Source organism: Mus caroli, unplaced genomic scaffold, assembly GCF_978045245.1.
Source record: "Mus caroli unplaced genomic scaffold, Mus_caroli_1 scaffold_7, whole genome shotgun sequence".
NCBI lineage: Eukaryota > Metazoa > Chordata > Mammalia > Rodentia > Muridae > Mus > Mus caroli.
In genome coordinates this window covers 121,084,489-121,099,010 of record NW_028227262.1, presented here as the reverse complement: position 1 = coordinate 121,099,010, position 14,522 = coordinate 121,084,489, and the positions used below count along the sequence as shown (strand labels likewise).

Below are 14,522 nucleotides of genomic sequence, written 5' to 3'. Positions count from 1 at the left end.
GTGTCCTTGCTCTCTGAGCATGCTCGCAAGCAAGGACTGTCTTGCTGTAAGGAAGTTCTGTATGTTTTTTTGGCAACTGACAATTTAATAAGAGTTAATTTGAGTTTGAGAGTAAGTACAGATCTGTCCAAGAGTAAGATTTTTGAAATATTGTGAGATGTGTGCATTTGAGATGACTGAAAATTGTCTTATTTTCCTTTGGGTATCCTTTTGAAAGAATTATTGACTGGCTAGGAACTGTTTTGCTGGTATTGCTTAGAGGGATTTTTTCTTCTCTTTGTTTGCAGTTAGAATAGTAGACTAGCACACTTAGAATAGTAGACTAGCACACGTCATGAATAAGACACATCCTGAAGCCCACAACCATCAGATTGAGACATAGTCATGGGGCCTTCTCTGTTTGGGTCTATTGTCCACTGTTGATAACTTTGGGAAGGTATTTTATTGATATGAGTTCTTGGCATTAATGTGTCTAGTATCTATATTTTTTGGTTGTATGTTCTAGACAGTAAGTACCTTGGAGGTTTTTTGTCTTGATTTTGATAAATGTAGAAAGCTCTTGGATTTGAAGGGTCTTGGTACCTTTTGATACTACCCAGTTCTGATAACCAGCCCTAACCCTAGTTTGACCTCATATTATATATTTTTATTACCTCTGATCCTCAAGTTTTTCTGTCCAGGAACAGTTTTGGTTATGACTCTGGGTTTGACACTGACTTTTGCTCCTTTCAGAGTTGCAGGTTAATCCTAAATGTACAGTAGAAAAATAACAATTCCTAATTTTCTTTGATCTGCTTAGATCCTTCATTATCTGTGGCCTTTTCTCTCTGCTGCTTCCATTACTCACAGTGGTCAAATCCAGACCTTTCCGTCTGCCAGCCACAGCCTTCCATGCATGCACAGCTGGGTTCTAACTGGCATCTGTTTCCTTCTTTCTCTTTGGTTTACTGAGCTCTGGCCACTTTCTGTTGTGCATATTTTCTAACTTGGTTCTGCTGTTTGCTCATTCTTAAGATTGTCCCTCAGAGCATTCTTTATTCTTTTTGGTATGTGATTTGCTGGTTCTTTGTAAAGGCGGAGAATAGATGTTTTTGATGGCTCTACAAATAAATGAGTGTATTCTTTGCTGAAGAATTTTGGGCCTTCTAAGAAATAGGCCTCCTTTAAGACATTTCCCAGTGTTCCATCTATCATGGGAACAGACAGTCTAGGTGCTTTTGTTTCATGCATAAAAGAGAGAAATTTTGTCAGGCTTCCTTCCCTTGTGGCAGCTGACCCTGTAGTTCAGCCACTCAGAGATTCCTGATGGGGGCCTGATCGAAGCATAGACTAGCCTGATTTTCACTCTGCAGATGGAATGGACGGTGACCAAATTTTGTAGTCAGCTACTTTCTTGTAATGCTCGCAAAGAAGGAAGAAAAAGAAAAATCCCAAACAGCTTTGAAACAACAGGGTTTGGATATAATTGGGTGAATTGTTGACTGCTGGCTGTATTATGGGTTCTGGTCATAGCCATGGTGTGGCACTGTCCCAGTGTGAATGGCATTTTACTCTGTACACACTGGTGGGATGCTCTAACCTTCACAGAGGCATATTTGTGCTTCTGTCCTTCAAATTCATATCCTTGTATCCCAGCCTGGGAGTGAATCATTTCAGCTGAGAGTGGGGTGAAATGGTAATGATTTTTGGTTTCCAAACCCAGACATGTCCGTAGTAGCATTCTAAAAAGATAGCTTGTAGAGTAGCTGAGGTAATATTTTAGCAATTTACTATTTCTGCCTGTGAGATTAATGGCTAAGCAGCTTCTTCCCTGAGCTGAGCTGACAGTTCTGTTTGTTCTTCACGTATCTTTGATTTTTCTGCTTTCTATTGAGGCATCTCATTGTGGTTCTTTCTCATGTAGTGAGAGTGGTACCCTTTTCTTGTCCAACCCATGTCTCTTTCACTAGAGTCATTGAGTTGAGATTTTGATTTGTAGTTTTAAACTTGTATCAAGGAAAGTCTCAGTAGAGACTGCCTTTAGTGTGTTGGTTTTTAACATTATTCATATTTAAGCAGGGTTTTTACTGTCTAGCCCTGGATATCTCGTTTTGGAACTTAACCCACACCCCCCACCAGCCTTAAGCTCAGTGGTCCTCTTGCCACTGCCTCTTGAGGGCTTAGACTGTAGGTGTGCACCATTGCTCCTGGCTCAGGTTTCTAGTCTTTTAACCTGCTAGTTAACCACAAGCGATAAAGACTGATCATCTTTGTGAATGAAGTAGCTTTTGTTTTACTGAGAGATCGTCATATGGTTTGGGCCTTGAGTATTATTGGGTATTTTCTCTGCCATTGTTGGTAGGAGAACAATATTGGGTCTATTAAAGATGGCTACCTATCTCACTTTCATGTCTGATTGTGATGGGCCTGGCTCTTTGCTGGGTTGTGAGGACTATGGAAGCCAGTTCAAACATTGTTGCCTTCTTCCTTATAGGTCATGCAGGTTTTGAATGCTGATGCCATTGTTGTGAAGCTGAATTCTGGAGACTACAAGACCATCCACCTGTCAAGCATCCGACCGCCAAGGTTGGAGGGAGACAACATACAGGTGAGAACAGGCAGTGTACTGGTGAGGTTTCTACTACTGTGATTTAAAACACCGTGACTGAGGCAGCTTGGGGACGGCAGGGTTTCTTTGCTGTGTGCTTTAGAGGGACAGGAGTCTATTGGTGGGAAACCATGGCAGCAAGCACAGTGGCGGTGGGAACTGAGTGCTGCTCAGAGCTCACATTTTGAACTGCACACACAGTGTTTGTAGGGGAAGTATGAACATAAACATATGCCATAAGGCTTTGAAATGTCAGAGTCCACACCCAGTGACATGCTTTTAGCATGGCTTCTCCTAGACCTCCCCAAAACAGCACCCCAACTGAGGACCAGGTGTCCAATTACATGACCCTGTGAGGGCCATTCTTACTGTAATCACCCAGGAAGCATCTGCACTTGTGTAAAACCAGAGAAGAAGCCAGGACAGCTAAGTGCGATGTCAGTCTGTAAAAGGACACGTCTTTGACAGTCTCCAGGTATTACGCCTTTTTACTTGTAGCCAAAACCTTAGTTAGCCTCTGCTCCACTGCAAATAGTGACACTTGGCATTCCTCCCTAGGGAGCTGGAGAGCAGCTAGGGTGGGATATGGGAGATGATAGGCGAATTTTATTTTAAGATCTTGCATTTCTGAGAGAATAAGCTGGAGACATTCTGCATTTTACTTATGTAGTAACAGGGTCTGTTTTTGATGGTCATTTTGGTTTGGTAGTTCCTTCTGGTTTTGCTCTAAGTAAAATGAATCTTTGTCAGTGTTCTCTAGGGTCACCTACTCATCTTTGATCACTGCTAACTATAATGTTTGGTACTATTTGCTGAGTCTTTGACTGAGCAAGTGCATGTCACTTCTATAGAGTTAGGCTTTATATGAAATTGCAGTACGAGCTGGTCTTCAGTGTGCAGCTAGGTAGTTCATGGGTAGAGTGTGTGCTTATTTGATTTGAGTTGGTAGGAACAAGAGTTGAGATTGAGTATTTTCTTGGGTTTGGTTGTAGCTTGCTTTTAAGACCATCATTCTTGGTCCTCTTATTTCCTTCTGATAACTTAAGTGATTATGTTGACTGGCTATAGAATTAGGCTCTTGGTGAGAGCTCGTGCCATAAGGGCAGTTTTTATAAATTAAATATCATTGTTGATATAAATTAAATATCATTTAGTGTTGTGAATTATCTACTTTCTAATTTACCTCATTTGTGGTTTTCAAGATGTGAAATTTGTCCTTCCATTGTTTTGTGCACACACATGTTATAGTGCATTTACAAGCTGAGGTTCAAACCCTGTTCCTATTTGTGAGGGAGTTTATAGACAGCCCATAAGAGGAAAATCAAAATATCATAATTATCTTTTGAATCAGATCATGCTTAAACACATAGAATGGGTGATTTCAATGTCTGGCCAATCAGTTCATTTGCTCTCTTTTCTTTGTAGAGGAGGCAATTTAATGCAGCAAACAGTATTGTGGTAAGGTTGAAATTTTAAATGCATGAAAGCTTAGAAATGCCAAAATGAGGTTGTCTCAGTAACTGTGGCTGTGCCTCATTGCACAGAGTAAATACACATCTCCAATTTGATCAGGATTGGGAGTAGTCCACGATTCCGCATCTGTGCTCTACAGTTGGAATTAAGGTTCCCACAGCAACCACAACTTTGAAATTCTTGAATGTTAATTTTTATGTCTGCATCATTAGCTAAAGCATTATGTTAATGTAGACAATGTGGCTGGATTTTAAGCAGTTTTTAGGGGATGGGGCATGTTGAGCTTAGGTAAAGTAATAGGTTTTCTGAAGAATGAACTAACCTACTGTGGACTCTTTTTCCCAGGTGCCTTTAGAGCTCCTTAGCTGTTTAAAGATACTTTTCTCTTAGATTAGTGGCTAATGGGCAGTTGTTGATTTTATTTGTTTGTTGTTTTTCTAGCTCAGGTTGGATTCTGATAATACTATTTCTTGTTTTCTACCAAAATGAATTACCTCTTTTTTTTTTCTTCTACCCAACCCCCTTCCTTTTCTCTTCACTTCTGAGATCTTACTCCATTTTAAGAAAGTTCTAAGTAAGGCTTAGCTATAATAGTCAGCAACATATGGCTTTTGAGAGAAATGAAGACTGATTGTCATTATTTGTTCATTAAATTCTGGGAGAATATAGGAAGGGATCCCATTAGAGATCAGTGATAGAGCACACACACACACACCAGCACCAGTGTGGTGGTGGAGGGTACTCTGTAGGACTCAGGCATGCTGCTCTTCTGGTACTTCCCTGAGAAACTGATACACAGGGATTCAAGAATGAGAAGTAAGCACATAAGAGGAAGGCCAGACCAGCCCTGTCATGGAAGGCACATAAGCCAGTTATATTTGTTGCTTTAAATTTTAACTAGCTATATTTAAACTAAAATATATTAGCTCATATATATATATTCATATATGTGTATATATGTATGTGTATATATATGCATATACATATGTGTATATATATATATTTGTTAAACATATATAGGATATTCCATCAACATTTAATAAATACTAACACATTAATGAAATAGACTCTCCTCCTCCCCTACTAAGACCACGTTTTACACTTATATCCATCACAGTTCTTTCTAGCATCGTTCAAGGTTTTAGTGGCTGATAGGCAGCAGTTGATTTTTGTTGTTTTTTATGGACAGCACATTTGGAGAAGCTGAGATGAGTGGGTTAGTCACCATCAGTATTTACTTGCTTTCTGATACTGTTCTGGGATGTGAAACCTTCTCATGAACTTTGAAGCATAGTAGAAGCACATGAATAATTTCACTGCTACAAAAAGTTTCAAGTTTAGGAAGAATGGATAGTCTGAGAGTTTCTTTGAGGAAATAACATTTAAAACATTGATGACAATCAGGTGAGTTTGGGGGAACCAGAGAATGTACAGCCCCTGAGGACAGTGTGTGAATGGCATGCCACCTGAATGACAGGAAATTACAGGCAGGGCCAGGACATGCATGTGTCCTGTGAACATTTCTAGACATGAAATGAGGGCCTTGATGATGAGTAGTAGAGCGGGTATCTAGGTGGTAGGGTATGAAAACAAGAGCCCTTGGTTGGTAAGCAAGGGTCAGAGGTCAAGAGTTTATGCTATGTTTTAGGTTTTGTCTTGAGGAATTTTAAGCCGAGGAGAAAGATGTGTTTAGAGTTAAGAACTATTATGTCAGTGATTTGACTTACAAGATATGAAAGTAATTTACATTTGTACAAAACTAATCTATTAGGAGTAATTGTGGATTTTCTTTTGATAAGCCTTAATTGACCAAATACCTGGGGAGACTGTGACAAATGAGAACTGTAGCTGCTCCTCCAGCAGGCCCTCTGGGTCCTGGAGGATTCAGAGGATTTTCCTTCCTCCTTAAAAGAATTCCCACGAGCTCTTACAAAGAGCATGAGATTCCCTTCAATATTTATTCTAAAGTTTACAAAGATTTACAATACGGGTATAGGAAGAAAACTTGTCTCTAGTTCCCAATGGTGCTACAATTTATATAGATGTTGAAGCTTGGGCAGCAGACAAAACTAAGAAGCCCAATTGAGTATTCAAGGTAGAAGCAGGCATAGTGGCATACACCTTAAATTCCAGCCTCTTGTAGGCAGAGGTAGGTGGATCTCTGTGCGTTCGAGGCCAATCTGGTCTATATACAGAGTTCCTGGACAGTTAGCATGTCAGGGCTACATAGAGAAGAAAAAAATAGTTCTCTTTTGTTGTTGTTTGTTTTTTAACTTAAAAATATTCGAAGTAGAGCTCTTACTGAGGGTTAGTTCCTGTCTAGTTCATTTGGTATGTTAGTACAAATCAGAAAGGAATGTCCTTTCCCCTAGAGAGCCTCAGTTCAGTCAGGGCTTGGCATACAGAGGGGAAGCTGAATTTCAGCTCCTCTTCTGTCTTTGTCCCTTTGGCTAGATGCCCTTGTGTAAGATGCAGCTTGCACAAGAATATATTCCTGCCCTAGTTAGACCAAGATCTGGTAGACTCTCCAAGGAAAAGATGGTGTATTTTTGGGAGATGGGGAGTAGCCCTGTAGTTTCAGAAACCCCGAATGCTGGGATGGTTTGGGGATGAAGGTATGTAGTAGGTGGATTGTACCAGGCCTCCAGGCATGCACTTGGGAAATTACCTTTTGTCTAAGTACCAGGTACTTTCTTGAGGGTCAATGGCTTGGACACGGAGAAAGGTAAAATCCAATTGCTTATGGTATGAGCACTCTTAAGCAAAAGAGCCATGTGGGAGAGAATGCAGATGCAGGAGTTGGAGGATAGGTAACAGAGGAGACTTGAGTGAGCAGTGAGATGGGCAGGCAGATGGCCTTAGCAATTCCTGCCATTTGGCCGACTGACCTGAGCTCTAGATGAGGACCCAGTGATGTTACTTTTAGAAAAGTATGTGGCACATTCGCTTCACTGTTTCTCTTCCTCCTTCCCTAGAAATTTTAGTAGTCTATCATCAGTTAAGCACATCTTCTGGACATCTAGAAATACCAGGGCAGTGGGGGGTGGGGGTGGGGGCTCTGGGGTGGGGTGGGGTCAGGGTGGTGTAATAGGAAAAATTTTACAGGAAAAGAAGGTTTAGCCCACGGCTAACTGTACTTTCTCCCTTCTGCTCTGGTTATTTTCTAATTGAGCTAGAGGAAGCATTTAAAAACAGCAGAGCAACTTTTTTCCTCCTAGGGCTTTCCTGGATTGCCAGGCAGATCCTGTGTTGTGATTGGAGTGTGGTTTGTGGTGGCTGGTGGGATGGGAGGATTAAATGCATGAGTGTGTGTAGTTAGTAGTCCCTCAAGCATTCGGGTGGGTGTGACTGCAGGTGTTGGTCTTGCTTCTGGATCGTTCAGAGTGAATCTAGTGTCTGCTCTTAGGAGCTATGCACTCCTTCAGGCTGAAAGCCTGTTTATGACTTACATGTGATGCTCTTGTGAACCTGCACAGGCATTGGGGTTTCTCTAAAGGCAGAGCTTGCTTTATCCAGTTGTTTGCCATAAAGAAGTAAGTCTTAGGGAAAGGCTCTGGCTTTTCTGAGCTGCTGCCTTGAAGGAGATAGTACATTGTGCAATCTTAGGGCTTCCTAGGGAGCTCTTGGCTTTGATCTGAAACTGGAAAGCCTAGTGCTCCATAGCCCAGAGCTTCCATAGGCTTTGTGTTACACTTGGAGTGTTAATGACAAAGGAAACAGCCCCCAGGCATCCAGTGCAGGGCTGACTTATTCCCTCCTGAAGTCTGCTCTTGGAGTGCTATTGTAGTTGTTGGCACAGAGAGATGGAGCTGAAATTTACCTCAAAAACAGGTAGAGTGTTTGCTCAGCCCTGGGTGTTTCGTGGATTAAGTTTGCTTTGGGTTGGAGAGCCTCTTCTCTGGTTCTTTTGTGCAATGTGTCTGGCTCTCCCTTTCTCTCCCTTGGACTCTATCTCTGGCTTGGTACTCAGGAAAAAGTGGAAATCCAAGGGTTGAAGCTGGTACTGCACTGCTATTGCTGTCTGTTCATTTCCATTCCCTGTCCTTGAGCTTCTTCACTCTGAACTCATCATAAAGATTCTTTCACATCACAGCCTGTAAACATTCAGGCCTGGGCAGTGAAGGGTCTTTCTAAGCTTGTGTCCTTGCTGCTTTTACTTTGGGTGTCTCTCCCAGATCTGTGCCCCCTGGGATTCTTGGACAGGCACTTTGGCAGAGAGGAACTGCAGGTAAGTACATTACTAAGGATGCCCTGGGAATCTCAAAGGCTTTTTTTCAGAGGCAAGGCTGATTTAGGTTCTGATAACTCCATCTGTTGTGTAGGACCCTGGTGTGCTTTGCCATTTAGACACAGTTACAAGTGGTTCTCAGCCCATTCCCTCTACTTTTGACTTTTGAAAGAAAGATGAGTGGTCCCTCTGGATCCTCAGGCAGACCATGTGGCCACTAAGATGCATACCAAGAGAAAGATGTGAGGTTAGAGTCCCTAAGCAAAGTACGGGCAAACCAATAAACCCGGTGACTGTGATCTCAGGCTTGTAACTGGGAGCATAAGGCAAACAGCAAATTAGAGAGGGACTCCAGCTTGGCATTGAGGACCTTGGAGACAAGCAAAAGCTCTTTGAAATGGATATAGCATTCCACCCGTTTCCAATGGAGAGATTTGGGGACTGCGGCAGTGTGATCAAAAGACATGGAACGTGTCAGAGTGCTGGCAGAGGCTTTCTGTACCCGGTTCCAAATTGTTTGATCTGGGCATTTTTGAGATGAACACTTGAAACTTCCTTTATTGAAGGCTGAAAAAAATTACTATTAGGAAACGATGGGTATAGCTCACCTGTTTAAGATTCCAGCATGTGTATGTGCTGTTTTGAGATTAATATCTAGGTGCCATCACTTAAATCACTGCTGTGATCTGCTTCTCAACTGGAGAGGTCACTGGCCAGCAAGGCTGGCTTCTTGGGATGAGGTCAAGACACTGAGTATCTAGACAGAGAGCAGTTTCCTAAAATGGACACTCCACTGATCTTTGTCGGGATATTTTAAACTGGGAAAGACAGCATGTGCCTGTCTTGTTGCATTTGATTTCTTTCTTCTCTGTCTTACAAATTATATTTCCTTCCATTCCTTGAGCCAGAGATCCCCTTGCCTCTTTCTTTCAAATCATATTTTGTGGGATTTTAACAACCTCCTGGTGGGACTTGGTGGTTAATCCCCTGAACCTTGTGCATTTACCTTTTCAGCCCATCTCTCTCTTCTCTGTTCCTTTAATCATCACTATCACACAGTTGTAACATTTTCAACTTATCTAAATCTTGCTCATGCTGTGTGTTCATGTTTCTTTTCACTTCTCAGTCCCATTGAGCTGTAGTGATTCTCTGTTGTTTCTGGAGTTGGTGGCACCATCATTTACGGTTCTCTGACCTCTCTATGTGCCCTCTGTGCTGAGGGTAGCCCTCTGGCTTGCTCAGGTTCTTAAGAATCCTGTTAGGTCAGAGACTTCTTTCTGTACACACAGGCCTTTCCTTCTCTCCAGCATGATACCTGTTGATGTGCATGCCTGCTTTTCTCTGTGAAGTCTAAACACCGCTGAGGGCAGGAATGCCATTTCTCATCTTTATCTCCCCTTTCGAATCTTGTAGAGAGTACTATGACCATAGTAGACAATTGTCAAATGTTTAAATCATGTCTGCTGAGGCAGAAGAATTAATTTCATAGATTGCTTTTGAGTGGGCATCATTTTGCCTACTGGAAACCCTCTGTTAATCTCTGGATGCCTCTGCTAGCTCTGTTCAGCTGGGGCTCCTGTATTGGGTTCATAAGTCCCAGGAGGGAGCCTGCTTTCCTTTTTTCTCCCTTCCCTCTTAATTGCATTGCTTGGTTTTGCTGGATAGTTTACACCTGGATTAGATGTTGGCAGCTACATCATTTCCCCACTCTGTTTTAGCCTAGCTTCTGCCATTGCTTAACCAGCCCTGCCTCTTTCTGTATGGTTTCCCCTTAATGTACATTCTATTAGCACAGTGTAGCTTGAGTTCAGTCCACCCAACGGGGTTATTTTCAGGATTTTATGTGTCTTTGAAGATCAGTCCCTATTTGACTCTGTCTTTTAACACCTCTGTTCTTACTCAGGGTTTTCCAAATGTCTTCTCTCGGGTATGTTGATTCATCGACGTCTTTAGGTGGACTTTTTACTCAGGGCTATTTTTTTCCTTTTTCTGTTGTCGACCTTGTTGGTTGTCAGATTATTTCTTTGCTGGAACTAATTTTAAAATCAATTAGAGAGCTTTTCCCGTCATCTTTCTCTCTTTATTTATGAGGTGCTGATTGCAGAACTACCTACACTGTGTTTAGATAAATTACTTTTTTTTTTTTTTTAAATGTAACATTTATATTCAAGGCAAGTTTAGTGCAGCCATCCAATGCTTTGCAGCTTTGCAGGCCAGAGCTGTAGGCTTCATTCCTTGGTGGGCTAATTAGCTTTGGGCTGGGAGAATTTTTGTTCTGTTTAGAAACCAAACATTTAAGTTCCTCATATATTCTAGACTCTGTGGTTCTGAGAAATTGTTTTTATTAACAAGATGTTTATAATTTTAGGTGTGTGCGTGTGTGCGTGTGAGAGAGAGAATGTCGGCCAGCAGGTGGACCGTGGATGGACTGATGGATTATGGATGGACCGGTGGTGCTTTACCCCCACTGTTTTCAGCAAAGGCTTTTCAGCGCTGACTAGAAAGGGAAGCTGAAGGACACAGATGCTTGCTCTTTCCCCAGCAACTGACAGGCCTATTGGTTAGGCATATTTTTGGTGTCACTTTTCATTTTAGCCTTTCTTTGAATATCTGCAGTCATTTTATAGGGCGTTCACATTTTATAGTCCTAATCCACCCACTACTATGCTGTGTGGCTGGATGGGCTTACAGAATCTTATTTATGTCCACCTTGGTGGAGGGCTGCTTTACAACCAGACCTCTATTCAGCTTAGCTGTGAAGACATTCTAGAAAGTCCGTGTTCTTTTCTCTGTCATTTCTCTGCTTGGAGTCAGTTTGTCCTTGTTTTGTTGTGTGGCCCTCGGTAAGGCTGAGCAGCAGCAGCAGCAGCAGCAGCAGCAGCATGTGATGTAGGGGCGTCTGATAGGCTTGCTGGCTCCACAATGGTCCTCAGTTTCTGCTTCTGTCAATGCAGAGTCTGGAAAATCTATACATTAGATGGTTATAACTTCTAGTTTCTGCTCGCTTGCTTGCTTTCTTTTTTCTGTCTCTATGCAGTTTGATTTTCTGGGTCAAGTAGATTCCTCATTTCTTCAAGTCTGTTGCAGGCTAACCACCAAGCATGTAGTTGGTACTCAGTTATATAAGGTGCTTGAATTCTCAGTTGCCCTCGTAGCTCCTGCTTATAGTCTTTGGCTGCAGATTGGCAGAGTACATTGACCCTTAACTGTGATTCTGCCATTAGTCCACCAGAAGGATATTTCCTTGATGACCAGGAGGCCCAGACTCTTTCCTTGGCTTGCTGCCTTTTGTAAGGTGGGCTGCAATTAGGAGAAAGCCTCCTCCTTATTCATATGAAGTCTGCTTAGCATCTGCTTCTCCAGCTGGATGGCTAGTTTTAGATGACTGGTGTTCAGGCGCTGTAGGTGGAACTTTGTAAGGGATTGCTGGTGTGTGGCTACCCAGGGTTCCCTTGTCAGCCTTCTGCTCCTCCAGGCTTGGTCTTGAGGCTCAGGCCCTATTGAGTTGGGGTGCAGATGTACTGAGTACCCTCATTGGAGCTTCTTTACCTTTTACTGCAGCGGATGGGAGAGAGCTCACTCTGTTTACATGGCAGATCGGCAGACAGTGTCATGTGCTAGTTTGACGGTAGGGATATCCAGATTATTAGCCCAGTTAGCAGGAGACTTCACATCATTCAAACCACCTTATTGTATTCACTTGTGATTTCTTATAAAAAGGGAGGAGGTTCTGGTAGCACTTTGCTGGTCCCTTCCAGCGTGTGTTAAACCTCCAACTCAGCGTTTTCCCAGGAAAATGTCCGAGTTCCTTCCTGCCGCCTGAGCTGCTTGGAGCCCCAGAGCACAACTGTGGCTTGCCTGGAAGATTGCTCTGAGCCCCATCTCCTCCCTCTAAAAGCTTCCGCCTCACTCCGCCTGCTTTGCCTACTCCATCCTCTTGTGAGGAAGACTAGCTGACTCCCTCAGCTCAGGCTCCTGTCTGCAGGTGAGGTTAGCTAGTTCTGCGCTGCCTGGATCTAGAAATAGCAGAGCTGTGGAAGACGTCTGCTCCTCCGGGTAAAGAACAGCAGGTAGAGGAAGGCAGTTCCTCTTGTAAGGAGATTTCTCAATCCAAGAAAATAGAAATGAGCCTGATACTGTTGAAGGAAACTGACAAATGTAAAACTCAGTGCAGTAAAACCCTGCAGCCTTTCAGTTCTTACCACGTCACCTAGCAAGAAATGTGTCCTGCCCGTCTGTGTTACAGATCTGCTCCCATGCACTCAGGGAAGCAGATGCTCTCTGGCAGACTCCTGTTGTTTCTGTTCTCTTTCCTCATCTCTGCTCTTAGTAGATGTCCCTGCAGGTGTGATCATGGCTGTGCTCCTGTGCTTGCTTTTGCATTTTATTTGGATCCCTTCCCCATCCTAGGTTCTTCCATCTCCACTCGCTGTTCTCTATCCTGGGAATGGATTCTCCTACAGGAAGTAAGAGGTCACCCCTTGTATTTAAAATGAAGAGTCTCTCCTAGTGAACAGTCGAGGCAGCTTGGTTGGTTGCTCGCTCCTGCGCCTATCATGTGAGCCTCACAGGAGCTCCTTGTGTATCTTGTGTCACTGGTAAAGCCTTGCTGTGGCTTTCCATGCAACACTAACCTGTCGTGAATTCTTAGCATTGTTAAGTTGCCTCTCATTTAGCTTCCTTGCTGTGGTTCATCCAGAAAGAACAGCTTCTTGAACATGAATTCACTACCTCAGAAAGGGGCAACAACAAAACCGCCTTCCACTTTGCTTGAGCAACAACATTTAAACTGTTTCTGTAATGCCATGGTGTACTCTACAAGCTACATTTGTGCAGTTTAAGCAAGACTCGTGTCCTGCTTCTAGAATTTAAATCAGTTGGTGCTTTCATTGGCATATTTTCTTGCTGATATTTATAGATACAGGTTTAAGGAGACTTGTCAAGGCTTTTAAATCGTGAGGTAGACTGGTCCTCATTTTAACTGTTTTTTTTTGTTGTTGTTGTGTTTTTTTTTTTTTTTTTTTTGGTTTTGTTTTGTTTGTTTTGTTTTTGAGACAGGATCTTACTGTATAGTTCTAGCTGTCCTAGAACTTGCTATGTAGATTCACCCCCCTCTGCCTTCTAAGTGTCTGGATAAAAGGCATGTCCTACCACGCCCTGCTCACATTAACTGTTTTAATGTCCTCCTTCAAACGTGGTACTTCCTACTAGTAGTAGGAGATTTCAAAAATATAGCTGCTAGAAAAGGTAAGCTTTGCCTCATTAATACTGTGGGAGGTCGCAAGCCTTCAGCAGGTTCCTCTTCTCTTTATAGATAGGCTTACTTTCTTTGTTCTTTTTTTTCTTCTTTCCTGACCTCTCAGATCCTGCGATGATAGTCTATACCTGGCTCCTTCCCCTCTGATTACCATCGTACATCTTTCTTTCTTCCCTCTTGCATGGTCTTCATTACTAAAGTTTCTCTTTCTCCTTTTCTCCCTCTTCAACAAGTCCATCTCAGATCTGTTGTTTGCTTGTTGTGGGCTGGTCTGTCTAGTTTAGGGAGCTTAAGCTTCTGTGGTAAGTAGAGCTAACTGCTTTCACATGCAATTTGGCACAGAGGCCATAACATTCTAAGCACAGTGTTTATATATATATATATATGTGTGTGTGTGTACAGTTGGATTTCTATAGCTCAATGTTCCCATCCATGCATTCAAATAGTTGTGCACTGGAAACATTTTGGGGAAAACCATACATCTATATTCAATAAGAACTGATTTTTCTTATCCAAATAGTCAAATCTAGGACTTTACAAAAACTTGCCATTATTTCTTAAACAAATGAGCATTCAAATAACCTAGCCCCTCCATTCCATTTTCCCTGCTTCCCTCCTTTCCTTCCCCCTCACCTCACTGCACACAGGTGTGTGTGTGTGGGGGGGGGCGTTGATTGATTATTAGTTTGTCATGGAGAACTAATCTTTGGATACTGAGGGATCTTTTAGAGTCTTGGTGGCCCTGAATTCATGTTCTGAACCTGGAGATTAGGGTCTCTGGTGTTTCCGTTTCCGGCTGTTCTTTGACCTTGCCATGTCTCCTTTACCTCTGTTCCCCGTCCCTGCTAGGAAATTGATGCCCATATGTACACTTCTAAGGGATCCCCTGGTGCAGAGTTCTACAAGGGCAAATCATTTGATTGTTAACGTTAGATTCACTGCAAATATGGCAACCCAACATTATTGCTTCTCATTTG

The 14,522-nt window shown here is 42.5% G+C and overlaps 1 protein-coding gene across 1 annotated transcript in view; it reads left to right on the top strand.

The window, feature by feature from the left end:
* The window catches only part of Snd1 (staphylococcal nuclease and tudor domain containing 1), a 404,634-nt gene that overhangs the window by 60,883 nt on the left and 329,229 nt on the right, over window positions 1-14,522 (top strand). Inside the window, exon 10 of the mRNA XM_021164222.3 lies at window positions 2,474-2,587. Within this exon, the coding sequence (XP_021019881.1) occupies window positions 2,474-2,587 (114 nt within the window). The remainder of the gene's footprint in view (window positions 1-2,473; window positions 2,588-14,522) is intronic.